Source organism: Astyanax mexicanus, chromosome 17 (assembly GCF_023375975.1).
Source record: "Astyanax mexicanus isolate ESR-SI-001 chromosome 17, AstMex3_surface, whole genome shotgun sequence".
Taxonomy (NCBI): Eukaryota; Metazoa; Chordata; class Actinopteri; order Characiformes; family Acestrorhamphidae; genus Astyanax; species Astyanax mexicanus.
In genome coordinates this window covers 21230487-21254487 of record NC_064424.1, presented here as the reverse complement: position 1 = coordinate 21254487, position 24001 = coordinate 21230487, and the positions used below count along the sequence as shown (strand labels likewise).

The 24001-nt window shown below is 35.7% G+C and overlaps 1 protein-coding gene across 2 annotated transcripts in view; it reads right to left on the bottom strand.

The window, feature by feature from the left end:
• Positions 1-5698: 5698 nt before the first annotated feature.
• Positions 5699-24001, bottom strand: part of kctd16b (potassium channel tetramerization domain containing 16b) — a 129738-nt gene continuing 111435 nt past the window's right edge. The window contains exons 2-3 of one of the 2 annotated variants that reach the window (XR_007424976.1): positions 10681-16011; positions 5699-6583 (exon numbers count right to left, since the gene is read on the bottom strand). Coding sequence is in view for 1 of the 2 variants with exons in the window: in XM_007247016.4 (XP_007247078.1) it covers positions 15551-16011 (461 nt within the window). In the remaining variant the exon portion in view is untranslated. Of the gene's footprint in view, positions 6584-9059; positions 16012-24001 lie in introns of those variants that run through there. The other variant, XM_007247016.4, reaches the window with a different exon arrangement.

Sequence of the window (24001 nt, the reverse complement as noted above, 5' to 3'; positions counted from 1 at the left end):
GTTTGTCTGAGTGTCCTCCCCCCTCCCTCACCACTCCACTCTGTTGCACTTTGGTGCCATTCACATTATTCATCTGTAGGTAACACAATGTCTAGACACACCAGGTAAGGGGTGGGTGCCACTATTGTATTTTTGGTTTAGTTTAGTTTTTGGGTTAGGTAGTTTAGCACACTTTTATTACTTTCTTTCCTTTGGCACCGTCCACAGCCCACCTTAGGCATTTTAGTGTAAAGAAACGGCTTATTATTATTATTTTTGTTATACTCTTGTATTTTTGTATATTGAGGTGTATTCTGTACTATGTATGTTTGTCCCTTCTTGCTTGTGAGAACAATAGTCTTTAGCACAGATGGGTTAATGTGTCCAGCTGAACTATTTCTGAGAAGTCCATTTCTATACATGTTGGAATGTCACATGTGGTTTCAGGTAAACAATGTACCGCTTCTCAAAAGGTCATTTCTACATATATGGTGAAGCTGTAAATATAGGGTGATTGGAATTCTTTAGGTATGCAGAGCACCATATAAGTGACTGTGAAAGAGTATATAAGCTGTTCAAAACACAAGACTGAGGGAGAGAGAGAACTGGGACACCGAGAATTGACAAGCTCTCTCCCACACTTTGCTTTTGATTGAAATATCAAATCAAATCAAATCAAATTTATTTGTATAGCGCTTTTTACAACTGGTGTTGGCACAAAGCAGCTTTACAGAAACATGATTACAGGACAAAGAATCAGGCAAAAACATTAAACATACAAAATACAGAATACAGAACCCCCAGTGAGCGCGGAGGCAAGGAAAAACTCCCTCAGAGCTGCAGGAGGAGGAAGAAACCTTGGGAGGACCAAGACTCACATTAAAGGGGGGACCATCCTACCACTGGTCAAACGGCTTTTAAATTAATTTTAAAAAGTCTTTATACATCCACATAGGTTTTATATATTCAGGAGTGTAATAGCACCACTAATGGCTTGGATGTATTCTGTAGTTGAGAGTAAGATGGATGATGAGCAGCTGATCTGTGGTGGGTGATGGAGAAGAGCTGACTTCAGAAACTCCATCAGTCTGGCCGGACAGGAGATACAATATTTAGTTCCAATTAAGAAGGCAGTGTGCATTGAGTATTATTTTAAGAAAGACAACCTTCCAAGAACACCCAAAGAGAAGTCCTGGAAAGACAAGAAGACACAACAATATTTTCCTTGCTATTTGTTTACTAGACACTTTTGTAATATTTTGTAAAACAACCAGTAAAATCCCTGGTCTAATTTTTCATCCGAATCTTTGCTTCCAGTCCCTTTATTCCAACGTTTTTTTTTTTGTTTACTTCCTAATTTTCCCTAGACCACAACAACTTTTAATTGGGAACGTAACACTTTCCGTCTTTTCAGAAATTCAGAAAAAAAGAGACCAGACCAAGCGTATTTGTATAGAACTTTATTTTTATGCGCTAGTACAGTTTCCAAATCCCCTGTGCTTGTATCTAAACACTTTTTTAAGATTTGAAATGACGTGGCTGTCTTTTATTATTATTTTTCTTTTTTCACATAACAATATTCATCTGTGGAAAACAGTATCAGATGCAGTTCACACGTTGTGCTAATACTTCTCTTTTTTTTATTTTTACTTCATTGTTTTGTTATAATCATATTTTATTTTGGTATTTTCAACATTTCAACATCATCACAAATGAAAGTATCTGCAGTTTTCATTACTCAACATGCGCACAATGTCCTGGATCTTCCCAAAATCAAAACAGTATCATGAGTTGTAGTCTGCATGTCCTTTATTAATTTGGAATTTAATTAGAATTTAAACTGAAATGTTTATGAATGTTTTTGTGATTTTGTGATTGCATTAATCTTCCACTTGTGGACTTATGAAATTAAACTATATGGACTTTTTTTTTACTTGCATACAATCAGTTCATCATGAGAAGAGCGACAGCTGGTAAAGTGAGCACACGCAGCGGTGCAGCTGATCTGAGACCATGCACTTTTACCTTCAGTTATGACCAAGAGACCCAAATAATGAACAGAGGCAATGCAAACTCAATATGAAGAAGAAGAAATCAAATAAAAAGAAGAGGAGGAGAAGAAGAAGAAAACAGTAAACAAAAAAGCAGGGTTTTATACATTATTGGGATTCAATGGTCTTCAAATATTAAACATTATTCATCCAAAACGTTGTTACTTTAGCGCTGAAATGTACCAGTATTAGAAAGTGTGGAGAATGTTAAAGAAGTTTTTTTGTTTAGTCACTTTTTTGTTCAGAGTCATTTAGAGTGGTTTGGTGTAAAACTGTTAAACATAGTCAACCAGTTGTACAGGTTATGTAATTACATGTGTCTCTATCAATTAAGTATTAATTGAATGTGAATTTTGAGTGTAAATTTTCACATGTGAAACATGTGACAGGGTAATTCATGGAGAGCTTCGGTTACAGTGCATTTCCGGCTCATAACGGTAGTCATAGAACGCCTTTTAGCCATGAACACATGCATAATTTTATAATCTGTACTGTTACTGTAATGAATTTGTAATAATACATACTTAACAGTAGTTACACTGTTATTACATGGTTGTTAATGTGTAACTACACAGATATTACAGACACTTTTTATAAAATGGGACCAAACAATTTCCTTTAATGGTAGTAATGGAGTTTTAAACACTTGAACAGAATTGTTGGTACATTTCTGTTAAAGAAAGAAAAAAACACAGTAACCCCTGAAATAACTTGGAATGGAAAAAAGTATTCGAAATAAAAACAATACTGAAGACCTACTAATTAAAATTATACATTGCTTTTGAATTGTGGAATAGACAGAAAAAAATATATAATATAAAATATATATATTAGACTGGCCTGGACAAAAATGATGGTACCTTTAACTTATATATACGTTATAAGAACGTTTATCAATGTTTTAAAAAAATGTTGTAAAACTTTTCAGGAAGGTTAGCTTGTAACATTGCATAAACAATATTCCAGTAAACACATTCTGAAAATGTGTGACATAATAATGGTTTGCATCACAATGTTATTAGAAGGTTTCTCACATAACTTTTCCAGCCATATGAATACTAACATTATGGAAATGTTCATAGTAACATTCTAATAACATTTGAATTCGAAAAACATTGTGCTTAATGTTTCTTACATAAGGTTTCCAGCTAGATGACTACTAAAGTTATGGAAATGTTGTAGTAACATTCCCAAAACTAAACAATAAAACATTGACGTGAGTGATTTTGCAGGTATGTTAACAGAACGTCACTTGTGTCAATGTTTTAACATTTAGTTTTGGTAATGTTACTATTAACATTTTAATAACGTTAGTATTCATCTAGCAGTAAACGTTATATGAGAAACATTCATCACAATGTTAAAATTAGAGTTTTATTAAACTGTTTCTCTCATAATGTTTCCAGCTAGATGAATACTAAAGTTATGGAAATGTTGTAATAACATTCCCACAACTAAACAATAAAACACGGACACACAAGTGACATTGTAGCGATGTTAATAGAATGTCACTTGTGTGTCAGTGTTTTAATGTTTAGTTTTGGAAATGTTACTATTAATATTTCCTCAATGTTAGTATTAATCTAGCTGGAACAGTTATGTAAGAAACATTTATCACAATGTTATTAGAATTAGAAGGTTATTAGAATGTTTCCCACATAATGTTTCCAGCTAGATGAATACTTACGTTGAGCAAACGTTAACAGTAACATTTCCAAAACTAAACATTAAACCATTGACACACAAGTGACATCGCAGCAATGTTGACAGAATGTCACTTGTGTCAATGTTTTAATGTTAAGTTTTGGAAATGTTACTATTAACATTTCCTCAATGTTAGTATACATCTAGCTGGAAACATTATATGAGAAACATTTATCACAATGTTATTAGAATTAGAAGGTTATTAGAATGTTTCTCACATAATGTTTCCAGCTAGATGAATACCTACATTGAGGAAACGTTAACAGTAACATTTCCAAAACTAAACATTAAACCATTGACACACAAGTGACATTGCAGCAATGTTGGCAGAACAGTCAAAAATCAATGACCGTCCCTTCAATGTGATTGGCTGAGAGGCGTTCTGTGAGTTATTAGCCTGTAATGCACTGCAACCGAAGCATTCCATGTATTACTCCACCACATACTGGTAACCTAGAAAGGATGCAGCGCTTACAAACCAAACAGTGCAGCTACAAACAGAGCAGCAATAGAATTTTTATTGTTTTAACTATGTGTTAACTATTTTAACTTTTTTAGTGTTTAGAACTAAAAAGATTGTATTTGCAAGAAAACTTGACAGATTGAACATTCTAAGAACGTTAACTGTAACATTCAAAAAACGTTCTAATAACCAAAAAGTGCAAGCTTGGAAAATAAGCATTTTCTGTAACTCTCAATGAGACTTTGAACCTGTTTCTGAACCTTCTAATCTGCTCCAGCTCTCTCTTGGTTGAAGGATTCCTTCTTCAGACATGTTTTTTTGTCCATGTATGCACCTTAATTTAAAATTTACCTGTTTTTAACTGTTGTTTTTTACAAAATCTGACACATCGACACAAGATTCTACACGCGTTTGTGTGTTGAACGCACCTCACTCAAGAAAAACTCCACTGACTTTTCTGACTTCATTATTGTGAACATTTGGAGACTATTTACAGGTTTTGTAGAACACATCCTCATCATACACTAGTTTTTAACCTCTAATACAATGTGCAAAAAGCTCTCTGAGGTCTCGTTTGAGCGGAACATACATATTCATGAAGGTTAAAATAAAGAGCTTCATATCCATTTGATCATACGTTGAAAGCTTCAAGGCTGATGAGGTGATTATAAGAGATGGGTGGTATCTGCAAGCTCGCCCAACGCGTGCAGCGGAAGAACTCGCCGTGTGGTGCCATTTTTAGAGTGTTGGTGTGTTTTTTTATTTAGCTGAGAGGTGTTATCATTTATTTATGTATTTATTCTTCATCATTTTTTGTTACACATCTTTTCAGCTATTTGCGTATGCAGTGTTCAGCGAGCAGCAGAATGTAGCAGAATTTTCTGCAGCATCATAAACACATTTTTTCCCTGTATTTAAAGCAACAGTCCAAATGTTTTAAAGATTTAGGGATTTAGACTAGATATGTTTATTTTTTCCTGTACTTAAAGCGACAGTCCGTATGTTTTAAAGATTTAGGGATTTAGAGACCTCTCTGGTGAGAATGTGTAATTGCACACAACATAACAGAGTACATATAATTTGTTTCCCTTTACTTAAAGTGACAGTCCATGTATTTGAAAGATTTAGAGATTTAGAGACCTCTCTGGTGAGAATGTGTAATTGCACACAACATAACAGAGTACATATGATTTTTTTCCCTATACTTAAAGCGACAGTCCATGTGTTATAAGGATTTGGGGATTTGGAGACCTCTCTGGTGAGAATGTGTAATTGCACACAGCACAAAAAAGAGTACTTTGAATGTAGGTTAGTGTAAATGTACTTTGTACTTTAACTATATAGGTTTGTTCAGTTTTGCTAAATTATAAAAATACTGTCAAATTGTAGAGAGCAATTGCATCAAACCAAACCTACCAGACCACTCTCTCTTGTTTTATAGACTTTATAGAATAAATATAGGCTATTAGACATGGCAGGGAGAGTCATTCCATTCCTTTTGATAAAAAAGAAAAAAAAACAACTCAATATTGGGCGACTGTTGAATTTAATTCCACTGCTTTTTAAAGTCGAATATCTTACTTTTTACTTCATTACATTATGCAAAATCTTTTGTTCCTTTTGGCCTATGTGTGCATGAAAAATAAATGAATACATAACCAGCAAAAACTCACCAATCAGGGTTCAGTGCACACTTATATTGAGAGACACATTTAGTTTAACTGACTGGAAATTATGAACATAAATGTAGGGTGTGTCTGATAAGCATACAGTGCCCTATGTATAAAATGTGCTAGAAATAAACTTGCCTTGCCTATAGCAATTCTGTTAAATAGGGGTTCATAAACAGTACCAGTCAAAACAATGTTTTACATTTCCTGCATTGTAAATGAATTAATATAGACTATGAAGAAACACAAACCCAAATTACTCTGTGAAGCATTTAGCTCTTATCTGGGGTGCGGTTAACTTGTGGTTTCTGAGGCTGGTAACTGTGACGAACTTATCCTGTACAACAGAGGAAACTCTTGCTCTTCACTTCCTGGAGAAGTCCTGATGAGAGCCAGTTTCATCATAACATTTTTGATGGTCTTTGTGACGGCACTTGAGAATACTTTTAAAGTCTTTGAAATCTTCCGGACGGACTGACCTTCATTTCTTAAAGTCATTTTATACTTTTTCTTAGTTGAGAAGTTCTTGCTACTCATAACATGGATTAGAACATCACTCAAATAGGGCTACAGTGTATACCTGTAACTCTACCTCTTCACAACTTTACAACTGATGCTCTCAAACACACATTAAGAGACAAGAAATTCAAGTAATTAACTCTTGACGAGTTCAGCACAGCTGTTAACTGAAAGCTGATCATTCCAGGTGACTCTACCTCATAAAGCTGACTGAGAAAATCCAGCCAAGATGTGCAAAGGTGTCATCTAAGCATATATTTAGCATATAAAACTGGTTTGTTTAACACTTTTTACTAACACACTCTGTTTACTAAATAATTTCATTTGTTTTTTTAATAGTTGATGAGTTTATTAATTAAGTATTATTAATCTGTAATGCAGAATGTAAGGTGTGTCCAAATTTTGACTGGTACTGCACATTGATACTGTCCAATAAAAAACATGTCTCCATGCTCCAAAACAGCAGCTTTATGGGAGAGAGATAAATCCTAAATCCTTGTGAAAAGAGTTTATTTCAGGCTATTTTTGGACATTTTTATTCGTTTATTCATCAATTATTTTTTACACAGTGGAAGGGACAGTTTGTTTGTTTAAATGATGTAGTAAACTGAAAAAATCGACAAAAATGGAGATAAGTGTTTTTCTTTGGATCGCGACGATATACAGTATGTATATTCCCTCTATATAGTGTATATAGATAGACTCACCAAACACTTTATTAGGGAAGACCCAGCTACTGATTCATGAAACTCTAATCTAATCAGTCTGTCAGTCAGTCATGTGACAGTGGTAAATTGAATAAATTCAAGCAGATACAGGGCACACCTCAAAAGTTTGGAAAAGTACAAGTTTATTCGACTGTTTAGTGAGAGTTTATGAAATAAAACAATGTTTACAATGTTACACACAGGGTTCCACTGCATTTGTTTTTTGCTGTGTTTTGATTTGGAGTGCATTTTGAGACAGACAAAACAGCATTCTTACATTTCATTTCATTCTATTTCATTACAGGAACATATATCAGGTTTAAACGTTTTCACCAGTATTAATATAGTGTTCCTAATACAGTGTTTGGTGAGTATATACATGTATGTATGTATGTATGTATGTATGCATGTATGTATGCATTTATTCCAATAGCTGTTTTAAAGCAATTTGCAAATATAGCTTTGAAAAGAAAATATGAAGACACCACTTAAAAATGATGAGTTTCTTTGATTTTACCAAATTGAAAACCTCTGGAATATAATCAAGAGGAAGATGGATGATCACAAGCCATCAAACCAAGCTGAACTGCTTGATTTTTTACACCAGGAGTAAAGGCATAAAGTTATCCAAAAGCAGTGTGTAAGACTGGTGGAGGAGAACATGCCAAGATGCATGAAGACTGTGATTAAAAATCAGGGTTATTCCACCAAATATTGATTTCTGAATTCTTACAACTTTATGAATATGAACTTGTTTTCTTTGCATTATTTGAGCTCTGAAAGCTCTGCATCTCAAACATATACCTATAAATAGGAAAATCAGAGAAACTGATTCAGAACCTGAAGTGGTTTCTTCATTTTTTTCCAGAGCTGTTTAATATTAATATAAAACAATGTAAATCATGACGGTCAGAGAGAGTCTTATCATTCATGCTTCATTTGTTCTACACACTGCACAGCATTTGGACAACCAAGAACGTTTGGACTGTGTACCAAGTGACGAACCTCAAGCACTGGCTTTCTCACGGCTTTTGGTCGCAGTATTGGTTTGTGCTTTCAGGTGCGTTTGTGCTCTTGCATCCACAATGGCTTCCGAAAACAAGGCTGTGTCATACAATACCCCGCTGATTTGGATGCACCTTACACTGAAAAAAAAATGTGTAAAATTTACTTAAAAAAAATTTCACAGCTTTCTTCATTTGCTTTTTTAAATGTATTTAATTTTAATTTAATTTAACTCGGTTTCAAGACTTAAATGTTACATAGAGTAAATGAGTGAACTGAACTTCAGTCAAACCTTTCTTTTAGTAAACTTTACTTCATTTATTTTTGCTGAATTAATCCTTTTTTAGTAAACTTTACTTCATTAATTTTTGCTGAATCAATCCTTTCTTTTAGTAAACTCTAATTAATTTATTTTTACTGAATCAATCCTTTCTTTTAGTAAACTTTACTTCATTTATTTTTGCTGAATCAATCCTTTCTTTTAGTGAACTTTACCTTATTTATTTTTGCTGAATTAATCCTTTTTTAGTAAACTTTACTTCATTAATTTTTGCTGAATCAATCCTTTCTTTTAGTAAACTCTAATTAATTTATTTTTGCTGAATCAATCCTTTCTTTTAGTAAACTTTACTTAATTTATTTTGCTGAATCAATCCTTTCTTTTAGTGACCTTTACTTAATTTCTGCATACAGTATTACCTAATTACAATTACAATATTACTGAAATTTAAATATTTTTAGTTAAAATTTAAATATTTACATAATCTCAAAAATGTATTTTGTAAACAGACGTAGTATACTAAAAAGAATGTATTACATGCCATCCATGTGCCATCCATGTGTTGAGACAGTGTAATACGTGTGTTTTAACTAAAAATATTTAAATTTCAGGAATTATAATATATTTTTTATCATAAATTATTTTAGTAATTGTAATTAGGTAATATTGTATGCAGGAATTAAGTAAAGTTTACTAAATAAAAATGATTGATTCAGCAAAAATAAATAAAGTAAAGTTTACTAAAAGAAAGGATTGAATGAAGTTCAGTTCACTTATTTACTCTGTGTAACATTTAAGTCTTGAAACCGAGTTAAAGTTACTTAAATGTATCTGAAATTAAATGTACTTAAAAAAAGCAAATGCAGAAAATTGCGAAACTTTTTTTAAGTAAATTTTACTCATCATTTTTTTCAGTGTTCTTAGTCATTGTTTTTATTTTTTTTTTCATTTGTTTTATTATGCATCCGATTAACCCTTGATCTAATTCACATCCTCGTGGATTAGGGATTACAGTACCTTTCACTGGTAGTAGGCAATATGTGCAGATAAGACATAATATATCATTTTTCTTTTTTTATATCGTTTTCAATTTCAATTCTACACTTTATTTACATGTGATTTATAGAGCTATTATGTTACAGTATTCACAGACTGCAGTGCTTTTTTTTAAGTTTAAAGTAGCTGAAATACTTTGATGGTACAAAAAGATTATACAGTTAGTTGTATGTGCACAGCTACTCACAGCCAATCACAGATCGCTGCTGTATTGATGAGATGGGAATGTTATAGAATGATCAAGGCGGCTGACGATTCTCTAGGAGCCTGTGCAACGTATACTACGCAGATCAAGCATAACATTATGACCAACATTTGTTTCCAGCTGTTTGTAGTTCTTTCATACTGTAATTACAGTCTGTAGTCCTGATGTTTCTTTAATGGACCACAGAGCCGCTCTGTGATCCACGCTGGTACGAGTGGATCAGATACATCAGTGCTGCTGGAGTTTTTAAACACTTCTAGACTGAGAATAGTTCAACTGCATACTATAACCACCAATGAGGGACTAGAAGAACTTATCCTGTGCAACAGAAGTAGCTCTTTGTCTTTTTTCTTTTTTTGGGAAGGTCCTGATGGGTGCCAGTTTCATCATAATGTTTTTAATAGTCTTTGTGACTGTGACTTGAGGATACTTTCAAAGCTCTTAAAATCTTTCATACTGACTTTTACAATTATCTTTAAGTTGTTGAGTAGTTCTCGCCATAATATGGAATAGCACATTACTAAAATATGTCTATTCACTGTATACCAATTCGATGACCAACACAAAATGTGCATCAACAGATTCAGAGCTTCTGTCTCTGACTACAAGGTAGAAGTAACAAAACAATGTTTAAAAACTCCAGCAGCACTGCTGTGCCTGGTCCACTCATACTTTTCTTGTGGCCACCAATGGAGCCTTTTCTAGAAAAAGACCATGAATCATTGGGGTAAAGTAGCAGGTGAGTGCAATTTTGTTTGACTACTTTTTCTCCTGTTTTGTTGACAGAGAGTTAGCGTAGTTTTGTGTATTTTCTTTTCTTTATTTTCAGGCTCAGTTATTTTTTTTTTTTTTTTTTGCCATAATATGGATTAGAACATTACTTAAATAGGGTTATTTACTGTATACCAACCAACTCTATCTCTTCACAACTTTACAACTGATGATCTCAAACACATTAAGAGGCAGGAAATTCAAGTAATTAACTCTTGACGAGTTCAGCACAGCTGTTAACTGAAAACTGATCATTCCAGGTGACTCTACCTCATAAAGCTGAATGAGAAAATCCAGCCAAGATGTGCAAAGCTGTCATCTAAGCAAGAGGTGCCTTCTTTAAAGAATCTAAAATATAGTAAAAACATATTTTGGTTTGTTTAACACCTTTTAAATGTCATATATGTTTCTTCTACATAGTTTAGATGGCTCATCCTCTTTCCTGACCTGGAACAGCATCATCTATCATTGGGGTAATGTAGGGGGTGAAAGTCATTTTGTTTGACTACCTTTTCACCTGTTTTGGTAACAGTTGTTCGACTTGGTTTTGCTTGATATTTTGGTATTGATCAACCTGAAGCCATATTCCTCATTTCTATCCAATAAAAACTAAAGTATTTGGTCTGGCAGAGGGTCTGGGGAGTAAGTCTACATCGGGTCCTAACACCCTCTGCTCTCTGGTGGTCCTGTGGGGTCCTGAAATTTGAAGAACAAGATGAAAATGGATGTAGAGAAGCAAAATGACTGCAATTTAAGGTGTATGTAATGATAGAACTACAAGATGCTTCTAGTACTGTATATGCTCAGATAATGTAGCAGCGATGAGTGTAGAAACAGGGAGGTGGTCATAATGTTATGCTTGTTGCTTGGTGTATGACTTCATCAGTTAGTCACAAGGCCTGAGCTTTAATCAAGGCCTGAATAAAGCATCTAATCTTGAGAGTTTTCTAAAGAACATCTCCAGTTATAGGTTTTGGGGTAGGTGGCAGTATCGAGGCTGAATGTTGTGATGTGCCATCATATAATCTGGATCAATGAAAAAATAAAATAAATAAATAAATAAATTATACAGACAGGGACTGAAAAATGTAAGCTAACGCCAGCTAAATAAGAGTTTAAGATCTTTGCCCATCCCTCTCTGTTCCTTTGGTATGGTCTATAACATTCTTTAACCTTGCTTTAATAATAAAATAAATAACATTTGAATTCAAACACAATGCGCCATGCAGTTTCTGCTCTGTTGTGTATTGTTACATTCATATGACTTGCAGAGGTAAAAGTGGTAAAATGTACTATATGTATTATATTTATGTTGTATGAGGCTGTTCACCTTAACAGAGGTTATCATTTAGGTTTACAACCCTAAATCAGAATACAAAAGTTGGAAATGTAAGGAAACTGCAAAAGTTTTATGAAATACAGTGTTTTTACTCTTTAGATCAGTTTTATTTGAATACAGACAGTATGAACCAACAGACCCATTCTTCCTACAATCGCATTCTAAGCCATGCAATAGTACACTGTTGTCATTGTCGCATTTTTTAATTTCAAAATTCTCTCAAATTATTTTCTATTTGGTACCGGTAACCTCTTCTTCTAGAGCCTTATATGCCTTTGAAATGCACGCAGCATTTGGTTTGGCATTGTCTTGTTGAACTATTCAGTATTTTGCTCTATTATTAATATTATTACTACATTTTATGGTAAAAATTAGAAGCCTAATGTTGACCACATTAGCTGACCAGAGTAATGCCATGTTTTTTTTTTTTTTTATTTCTCTAATTCATACCGTCGCTGTCCAATTTTTTGTTTAGTACATATTTTAAACAAACTGTCTCTTACACTATGCCGAAATGTCTTAATAAATTGACCAATAGAAATACTTCAAAATGACCTGAAGTAAACTCTTTTACTTTTTTAAACTTTTTTTTAGAATTTTATTTACATTTTTTTCCTATTTTCTCCCCATTTTGCACAGCCAATTACCCAATCAACTCATTAGGACTTTTTTATTGGACAGCGACGATATGCAAAGGTGTCATTGCTCAGGTAGAAGTATGGATACTAAGGTTTAAAATACTTCTGTAGAACTTGAAGCATCAACTCAAGCCTTTTACAAAAAAAAAGCAAAAGTGTAAAAGTACCCACCCCCTAAAACACATTTTCTTAAAGCCAAAATGACTATAATGTATATTCAAATGTTAATGTTGAAAATTTGGGATTCACTAGGCTCCCTTTTTCGGCTGCATATGTGCCTATTAAATATGAATGCATTTTAGTACAATGCAAATATATTAAAATTAACTAAATAACTTTAGTTGGGACATTTCAAGAGCTTGAAGTTGAAGTTCTATCTCTATCTGGATGGAGAGATTTATCTGGATACATTTTATTTTTTTGAATGATGAGAAAATGATGAAATTAAAACAAGCTGAAATGAAATAGGAGTAATTTGGCTATTGGCTTTTTTTTACATGTAAGGAGTAGAAAGTTCAGATAAATATGTAAAAAAATATATATAATCTGAACAATAATTATTCCAGTAAAGTATAGATAACCAAATATTCTACTGAAGTAAATATGAAGTAATAAAGTATTTGTACTGCAATACTTGACACCTTTGTTCATATGCTTAAATTGCACCTTCTTAATATTATTTAAAATGTATTGCAGGCCTGGAATGCAAGAATGGGTATATAAGTGAAAAAAATCATATAAATAAATGAATGAAACATGTTGGGGTCATACTGTTCTCTGCAATCAAATAAAACTAAAACAAAAATAAATACAAGAAACCTGTAAAAAAAATGCACTTTCCATACTTTATCAACTTTTTCTTCTGTTTTGTGGTTTTATATCTGTTATCTGTGAAATCTAGAGAAATGTACTGGCTAATAAAAAAAAGATATGGAAAATACTACACATAAAATGAAAAAAAAAAAAACAGCATACTGCTTTGCTTGCTTGTGCTACCAACAGATGATTGATATTCCAAGCTACTAACCTCAGCGATGCCGAGGAGGCTCAACAGAGCCAGTCGTGAGTCAAACGTATTTTTTTTACATTTCATGCCTCAAATGAAAGAGCATAAAATCAATTACACCACTGATTAATAGACGGTTGACATTTTCACTCTCTCTCTCCAACCATTATAAACCTCTTAATCAGAGCATGGCTTCAACTGGTGTGTCATAATTAATTAATTACATTGCACTGGGAACTGTTCGAGCATGACACTGCGCTCCGTTTCGCAGTGAAGTGCGCTCTTTTCTTCGTGGACCAGATGGATTGGACATTCCATCATCACCATAGAAGGCATTACCACCCACAGTGGACAGCTCATGGCAGTGAGCGGTAATGATCGCGACCGGCGGCATCTGGCTAGAACTGTCCATGCGTCACATCCAGAATTTCGGAATTCACATACATCACCTTTTAGGTCAGTGCAGCATTCTGTAGCTTACCTGAGACGTGGCAAAAGTCACGGGACGCAACATTAGTTCCCGTCCCGCAGCTTTTGGCATGTCATTGTACTATTTATATATATATATGTATATATATATATATATTTATTTGTTTGTTTTTTTTAAATATGTATTATATTTCACCAAAAATAAAGTTCTGTTTAAATAATTTGTCGTTTTATTTTTTATAGTGATTTTTCATTGCACTTGACGTTAGATTAAACACTTTTTTTGTTGTTCATTTTACAAACATTACACCAACCCTGCTGTTATTAATAAGTAAGTAATTATAAGTCATAAGTGGTTATGGATTACATCCATTTGAATAAACATAGATGTGATCTGTCTCTTGTAGTTGGTCAACCAATAGGAAGTAAAATCTAATAATGATAATTATTTACCACACTCTGTCAGATATGAATGTGTTCCATTGGACATTGCTCAGTGCTGTCATCAGTGGCAGTTTTGGACAGTGTTGTGCATTGCCCTTATGTTGACATTTGTGTGTGTTTTTGTGTTTAAGTGTTTAAGTAAACGGCAGTGTGTTATTATTTTTTCTTTTTCTTTTTTTCATTTCAACCCCACATTTTATTTTAATATATTTAACTTCTTCACAGTAATGCTAGACATATACTTGCTGTTTACTATGCATTACTTGCACAGGCTAAGTTTTGACCTTCCTTGAGTGGCACATGCACATCATTGGAAGTTAACGTAAACTGCATTACGTGAATGTGCAGTACACATAACAAAACACTAGGGGCACTGCTGTGAAGAAAGGTTTTTGACGAACGACTATCTGCGCCCACAGCAAGTGGAGACCTCTAGTGGAAGTCGAATCCTGCAGCAACAAACAGCAAGTATATCTCCAGCCTAAGTCCTCACTTATCTCGTTTAAAACTATCCCACTTGGATCAATACAGGTCAGGCCACGCTTTCAGTACGTAAAGGGGGGATTGTGCAGAGATTCCAACTACTGTGCATAACCCTTTTTACACCATGACTAAGTCTATATAGAGGCCGATAAGGGGACAGAAATGGAAAGGTACTCTAGCCGGGGTTTGGTGATGAAGCAAGGGAAAGCTGAAATGAAGCGGAGGAGGGGTCGGGGGATCACACATGGTCTTCTGTGCTTCCCGAAGTGTTGAAATCAAACCTGGCTCTCACGTCCGCCACCAGGCACCAGCTCGCTATTTTTAGCGAGGGCACTGTGGGGACAGAATGAATTATTTATGATACGGGTGTGCGTTCTTCATCCGACCTTTGGGCCACCTGAACGCAACGGCTAGCGCCACGGACATGCTGAGGTCAATGACAGATATACACTTGTGCTCATCCGTGCTAGCTGAAAAGAGGACACCACAAACCACCAGGACGCAAAAAAAAACACCAGGAAATTTCGCTTTCCAGGAAAACCATGCCTTTTTCTGTTTTCTGGTCCACGTAAACTAACGAAGCTTCATGTCAACTTGAGTGGTAAGTCTTCTTAGAAGCGATTCAATCCCACTTTGAATCAATCGTTTCAACGTTTCAAACAAGATCTGAGAACACAGAAGAGTCCGAGGCAGTAGTGAAGATTTGCGTTCGCCGACACAACTCACAGCTCACAGCTTTGTACTCCTGCTTAGATTTGATTTGATTTGGGGGCAAAAGTTGTCCCAGTGCCCCCCGATTCCTCAGAGGCGATACTTGCGCAACAGGTCAGCCTGCCACATGTACTTGCGCTCTGGAAAGCGCTCCGGGATCTTGATCTTGCGAAAGTCCTGGATGCACTTCTCCAGCTCCTCCTCCACCGTCATCTTCTCCTTAGTGGGGCGCTTCTTGCTGGTGCTGGTGTCCCGGGCACTTGCGGTGAGGGTGCGGAGGAGGTCACTCTTGCGACGCTGCTCGGACTGCTGCTGCTGCAAAAGGTGCTGCACGGGGCCTTTCTTGGGTGGGCGGTCCAGCGTCTGGACGTGCGTCTGTCGGCTCACGGGACCACGGATGACCGTGCCCTGGGGGGAGCTGGCCTCTGAGTGGCTCTCGGAGCTGGAGGTGGAAAGCTCGTTGAAGGATGTGCCACTCTCGCCCTCGCCGTCACCTTTGTGGCCCTTGCAGCAGCAGTCGCAGGGTGGTGAAGACCAGCGTGACGGACCACCTGAAACAGATAAATGAGATTATGAATAAGAGCAGAGACTAGTTACAGTAGATTCATTCAAACATTCATATGGGGTGTTGAAGCAGGATAGAGTGAAAGGCTAGTTTGACTGGTCGGACAATGCTCTTTGCTACCTTACATCCCGTCAACTGTCTATTTTCATGCCTTGCACCTGTGCCGTCAAAATAGTGTCAGAGTTTAGGAATAAATCTACACCGATAGGCGTGGGGAGCTGGAAGTGAGGTGTGTTCACATAAAGTTCGGGCATGTTGCTATCTTGGGAGCAGAAAACACAGTTGCGCCACTGACTGAAATGAACCTAGACAACAGTCAATCGTCTGCACGGACGCTTCAGAGCGCAAACTCAACTTTTAACTCAACAATTAACAATAAAAAATAAAACAACATTGCTATTCCTTAAAATGAGCTGCTGGGGTACCTTCACAGGTCAGTATTCTCTGCTGAGATGCACAAAGCGCCTCGCTGTTAAGATACAAACATGCCAAAGTCAGAGCATACCTGTCTCTTAAAGGGAATGGCAATTGACACAATGATTGGTTGAATGAGTACATGCCTTTTGCATGTTTTGAGCTGAGCAAGGCGTATTTTTTTTCTGCCATAATGAAACCAAAGACACAACAAGATGCCCTGAATTTAGCTTCACGATCCAAAATTTACCGGTGAGTTATATTGTAGATCACTAAAATAGCGCCCAAAGTGTGTGATTGTGCCAGATCACCTTCGTTCTTCATTACAGGCTCTTTGACAGCACAACTTTCTGTCAAACGTTACTAAAGTCCTGCAACCAGTGAACCTACCTTTTCTAAACTAGCGATTAGCTATTTAAGTGCACAATTACAAAAAGACAATGCTCGTCTCAAGAGTTACTAATGAAGACACAGATACAGAACTATGCCAAGGACAGCCAAAATTGCACCCCACACCAGGCCTTTTGGATGTTCAATTCATGGTAAACTTGCATGATCTTGGCGCTGATCATCTTGTCTCCACACACTAATTCGGGAAGTTGTTCATCTCCACCAAGACAAAAGCAGGTTCAGAACTTCCATAACGTCCATCCTTTCCACTGTTTCTTATTCTTATTATCCCTCATGGTGGCATACTCGACTGATGGTTGGTAAAACTCAACCATCCCCTCTTTTGCCACAAGTGTACTGCTTATACTGACATGAAGTTGAAGTAAATATACTTTCCAGTTCATTTCTCAGTGTCCCCTCAAACAAAAACAGTCACTGGAGAAAGAGAAAGTGTTTAACACAGGATTTGTTTCTGTGCGTCACAGGATTAGTGTTGAGCATCGCCACACAGAGGGTCCTTTGTCTGTCTGCAAGGATTACAAACCAAATGCTCACAAATGTTCAATTTGGTTCATTCTGAACAGAAACAGCATTTATTTTAATCAAATACAAAGCTGAAAAGTGTGAAGTACAAAAGTATTCAGCCCCTCTATATCAATATATAGAGCCACAGTTTACAGCAGCAATTTTTTTGTGATATGTCTTTACCAGCTTACTTACTTACTTAAAATTACATTTCACACACATTCAACATACACCAGTGTGAAGGGGCAGCCAATCGCACACAGCATACTCTCAACCAGCGTTCTCTCAACCAGCATTAGGCATTAAAGTGTTGAGCCAGCACAGAGTATCAATCCATATATGGGCATACAGTCACACATACATTCACACCTAGCTTTGCACATCCAGAGACTTGAGACTGAGATTTGTACCCATTCTTTTTTGCAAAATAGCTTAGCACTTCCCATGTCTTCAACTACCATAAAGGCCAGATTTGTGGAGTGCATGACTTGTATTTGTCCTATGGTCACTCTGGAGAAGCTGCACAGATCCATAGTTTAGGTGGGAGAATCCACGGCCTCCTGTTTACAAGACAACTATAAGTCTTTTGAAGGCAATTGATGGCACTGGATTTTATTAAGGGGTTTCAGAGTTCAAAGGGGGCTGAAAACTTTTTAGGATTTTATTTGATTAAAAAAATACATTAAATATCCACTTCACACATTTTCATCCACTTCACAAATGTGTTCTACTTTGTTTGTGTTCGTCTATCACTTAAAATGTCAATGGAATACAATCACGTTTGTGGTTGTAAGGTGAAAAAATGTGAAAAAAAGTTCAAGGGTACCTTGCCCACAATATAGGCTGTCCACCAGCAGCTAGCGTTGCCTTTGTTTGCAATGGTGGACATGAACAATAAAACTGGATTTCTACAGCTTGGAACCATACAGCCTTTACCCACAAATTCAGGTTCAGGTTCTGGAATCAGAGAATGGTATGGTTTGGTCAATCTTGCCCCAACTGCTGGTGTGATGATCTGAGGAGCATCACATACGACTTGAGTTGGTCAACCCTAGAAGTGACACTACTGGAAGGGCTTTCAACTGGCATTTTAAAGCAGGATAATACACCAGGCAAGCATTGGAACTCTAAATACTGCATATACAGGGGTTGGACAATGAAACTGAAACACCTGGTTTTAGACCACAATAATTTTTTGTCCCGACGGACAGTTCTGGTGGAAACAGGAGAGTTGAGGTGCACACTGAATTCTGCCGTGATTTGGGCAGCCATGGTTTTATGTTTATTTGGATACAATCCGGGTTAACACCCGGACATCCCTTTCAGACAGCTTCCTCTTGCATCCACAGTTAATCCTGTTGGATGTGGTTCATCCTTCTTGGTGGTATGCTGACATTATCCTGGATACCGGGGCTCTTGATACATCACAAAGACTTGCTGTCTTGGTCACAGATGTGCCAGCAAGACGTGCACCAACAATGTGTCCTCTTTTGAACTCTGGTATGTCACCCATAATGCTGTGTGCATTGCAATATTTTTCAGCAAAACTGTGCTCTTACCCTGCTAATTGAACCTTCACACTCTGCTCTTACTGGTGCAATGTGTAATTAATTAAGATTGGCCACCAGGCTGCTCCAATTTAGCCATGAAATCTCCCACACTAAAATGACAGGTGTTTCAGTTTCATTGTCCAACCCCTGTAGCTCCATGCAACTTCATTAAGCAAGAATTGTCCTTCTACGTGGATGACTATCTAACTATTGAAAGTAATTAAGATAAGCTCTAAATAAAGATTGAATGTTAACTGTTTGGACAATGACCTCCCCAACCAGAGGCTCTCACAGCAGATATATACCCTCCATCATTCACAAGTACTGCTTTCTAATAGAAAAAAACAAACATACACAGCATTACGCTTGAAGAAATGACAAAAGCGCAAGTTACCGGTAAATTATCTGAAGCGTCCTGTATGTGTCCATTATAAAGAGACCCCATCTGAGGTGCAAAGGCAATTTCCAGCACGATTCACCACGCGCCGCGTCCCTAATAAAGTCAATTACACAGGCTGTGTTTTTCCGAGGGGCCGTCACTAAGCCATTGTGTCTTTGTGCGCACCCCAAACCACCCACCCGCACTGATCTACACTATTTCACAACACTGATCCATGTCAGATTTTTAATTACGCAACTCCACTCCATTTGCATTTAATTATGCAAATTCCACTCCGGATGTCAGAAATGATTCACAGCATGCAAGCCTGCTCCTGATTGGACCCATTAGTTGCGTATATGGATGTTTGTGCACGTAATCGGGGCCACGCAGACTTATTATGTGTGTTAGAAAAAAGGTAATTGGGTGGTTACAGTGTGGCTGTGTCCGGGTGGGGAGGATACCACTGGAAGACACCTGACATGCACTGACCAAGAATAGAATGGAAAGAAATGGTCTTACTTTGGTACCTTGCACACCTGGCATATTTAAAATACATCTCTTGAGACAGTTTGTCATTGGGATTATTTTTTTACATAATCTCTGCTGGATTAATGATTATTTTGGTAGTCAGGTTGCTTTCTGTTCCGAACAGGGCTGTGCATTGGCCAAAACATGGTGATACGATACATATACATATGTATACATATATAGATTAGATACATATATAGCAATATTCTATAATACTGCAAGCAAGGTGATATACAATATAAATTGTGTGTAATTGTAATATGTAATTGTACAAGTGTATAAAAGTAAGTTAGACATAGCAATATCAGAGGTGGAAAGTAATGAATTACATTTACTCAAGTTACTGTAATTGAGTAGATTTTCTGAGTAATTTGTCATTTTTTAAGTAGTTTTTAAAATAAATAGCAGTAAAATAATAGCAATGGCAAGTTAAAATATAACAATTACCTGTAAAACTAAAAAAATACGGGTTATAGTCACCTTTATGACCATAACTTTTTAACAGTAAAGAAAAAAAATGGATCATAGAAACCTATGCCATTTTTTCTTGAAAATGTTTTTTGGGGTGGTCTGAACAAATACTGCCTGAAAGGTCCAAATTATTATGTGGAATAATAGTTCATTAAAAACTATTTAATTTATGATTTGTTTTTACTTTTTTACATCAATAATTAAAAGTAACTATGCGACTTTTACTCAAAGTACATTTTAAATTGAGTACTTTTCTACTTTTACTCGAGTAGATTTTTAGATGAGTATTTTTACTTTTACTTGAGTATAATTTTAGCAAAGTAAACATACTTTTACTTAATTACAATTGTTCTGTACTTTTTCCCACCTCTGAGCAATATATATATATATATATATCAACTTTATGTACATTCATTATTAGTACCTCAAGAGGAAGACACATGCTGACATACAAAACACAGTCAAGTCAAATGTCAAATGCATCTATAACTACTTCTGAATGTGATTTAAGTGATCAGATTACAACGCATTCACTCCTGTACTTAGTACTGGCCATTTATGATTGGATCATCCAGGACGAATGTTAACGCCAGGGGTGAACAGGGTCTTTAAGTAGTCTGCAAACTGCAAACTGAAGATACAAGCGTAGAATAAAAAGTTTCAACCAGCATAAAAAAGTTATTTTCTTTTCAAACTCTTATGAAAGCAGAGGTAAAGATCAATAATTCATTACTACAAACTTAGTTTCAACTTTTCTAAATAACATCTATATGTTAGTAAAATCTTGTAAAGGTTTCGATTCGTTTCTAAATGCATGAGCTATTGATCAGAGCTGAACATACAGCAACAAAGTGCACTGTTATTCATGGAGGATTAAAAGTTAATGAGAATGAATCAAAGAGACACAGATTTACACAATATCCCTACAGGATGCCACAACAAGTGACAAATACAAGTTATATTGGATACTAGGGTTCAAACTCTGTCATGCTCAGTCAGTCATGCTGCTCAAACTGGTTTGTTATTCTGGTCATGCTATTCGGGACCAGCAGCAGGGTCAGTACTGCTGGTCATTTTGGATGACCTTGCATGATCAGGCTTGGTCAAACTGGTCTATCTTGGTCATGTAGATCTCTAAAACCAGGTCCCAACAACCAGCAGCCGTGTGCTCCTCTAAGCAGCTGCCTAGCAGGTTACAAAGAGAAAGCAACATATTTTTATTTAGTCATTTCTTAAGATTATAATGTAATTAAGAACTATCAGTTAAGATGAATGATGGAGATCAACCAAAAGCCTGGAATAGAATTTCTCAAAAGGAATCGACACCCTGTTTGATTGCAAGATCTTCAAGACTATTTAGCACAGAATGCTATTCTGGCTTTAAAAAAAGTAAATCTATCCATCCATCTATCTATCCATCCATCCATCCATCTATCTACAGGTCTGGAAACAATAACATACCAATTCAGTTTCTGAATCAGTTTCTCTGATTTTGCTATTTATAGGTATATGTTCCAAATAAAAATAGTGTCATCTAGAGCATTTATTTGCAGAAAATGAGAAATAGCCGAAATAACAAAACGATGCAGAGCTTTCAGACCTCAAATAATGCAAAGAAAACAAGTTAGTATTCATAAAGTTCAGAAATCAATATTTGGTGGAATAACCCTGGTTTTAATCACAGTTTTCATGCATCTTGGCATGTTCTCCTCCACCAGTCTTACACACTGCTTTTGGATAACTTTATGCCACTCCTGGTGCAAAGATTCAAGCAGTTTAGCTTTGTTTGATGGCAATCTATCTATTCAAGGTAGATATATCTATCTATCTATCTATCTATCTATCTATCTATCTATCTATCTATCTATCTATCTATCTATCTATCTATCTATCTATCTATCTATCTATCTACACTCTAAAAAACAGAGGTACGATATGAGTACTTTTTTGTACTCGAAGGTACACTCTTTATAATTGTACCCTCAAAGGTACAATATTGGTCTTTACCGGGTCAGATTTGTTCCCCCTGAAGTACAAAGTCATTTCTAACAGCAATAAGTACAAATTTGTACCATTTAACCAGCCAAAAGGTACATTCAGTATTCTGCATCACTGTACTAATGAACAGTATATATTTAAATTGCACATTTTTTATTTGAAAGCCAGACAATTTTGTATCATCAAGTTTTTGAGCCATTTTTAGTTGATGACAATGTTTATAATCTTTATAATCTATACTGCCACAAAAACCATGGGTACAAAAAAGGACTTTCACTGAAAGGTACTTTTTTGTACCTCAATATAAGGTACAGCCCCAGTGACAAGCTTTGTACTCTTTTAAGTACAAATCTGTACTTATATTTCTTAGAGTGTATCTATCTATCTATCTATCTATCTATCTATCTATCTATCTATCTATCTATCTATCTATCTATCTATCTATCTACAGCTCTGAAAAAAAACATACCAATTCAGTTTCTGAATCAGTTTCTCTGATTTTGCTATTTATAGGTGTATGTTTGAGTAAAATGAACATTGTTGTTTTATTCTATAAACTACGAACAACATTTCTCCCAAATTCAATATAAAAATATTGTCATTTAGAGCATTTATTTGCAGAAAATGAGAAATGGCTGAAATAAAATGCAGAGCTTTCAGACCTCAAATAATGCAAAGAACACAAATCCATATTCATAAAGTTTGAAGAGTTCAGAAATCGACTGAATAACCCTGGTTTTAATCACAGTTCTTGCATCTTGGCATGTTCTCCTCCACCAGTCTTACACACTGCTTTTGGATAACTTCATGCCACTCCTGATTCAGCTATCCAAGGCTAAAACCTGTGAGAATGTGATAATAAAACAATAGCTCCCCATTATACAAACCTCCCACTATCTAAACAGTACATATTATTCTAGTCATAAGAGCAAACCACAACTTATCCCAAACAGAAAACAGTGGCCCACCAAGAACAGCAAGTAATGACCCGTTTTTCGCTTTTTATATCTCTACTATGTTCGGTTTGAAACTCATTTGTGCCACTTGGTATAAGGAGGAACCCTTGATCGATGAGCTGGAGTCTCATAATTGGTGTTTTGAAAAATAGGCCATGATTTGGCAGAACAGCTTAATCTGCTGGTTGCCAGTTTCCCTCTCGAAATAGAACTCATGTGATCTTTAAATCAAATCACACACGACTTTCTATAAATTAAATACAAACGTACAAAATTGAGTTTAGGCAGTTAGTTGCAACTAGAAATTGAATGACTGGCTTTGCAAGCTTAAAAAAAGCACAAATAACATAGCAAAACTATCTGTATCTTTTCTATTGTCTCATGGAATCATTTATTTGCATACTGGGCAAACCTTCTCTAAAGTATACTGTTGTATTTTGTACACTGTAAAAAAAAAATAATTATTATTATTCTTTTTAATGTTATTTTTAAGCCAGCTCAATAAAAAACATATTGAATTGTACTGTAAACTATATCAAACTAATCACCTCTAATGAACTTTATTAAGTTGTTCATAACTTAACTGAAAATTGGTCTAACTAAATAATCTGTGTTGGCAAATTTAACAGATCATAGTTGAACCCTAATCGAGGCCAAGCCAACTACTCTGCACTACTGCACATGCTCATTTAGACTCTTTAAATGATCAGGGTCTACTGAGCAATTCTGCAGGGGTTTTCACCTGATGTTGGTCACATTATT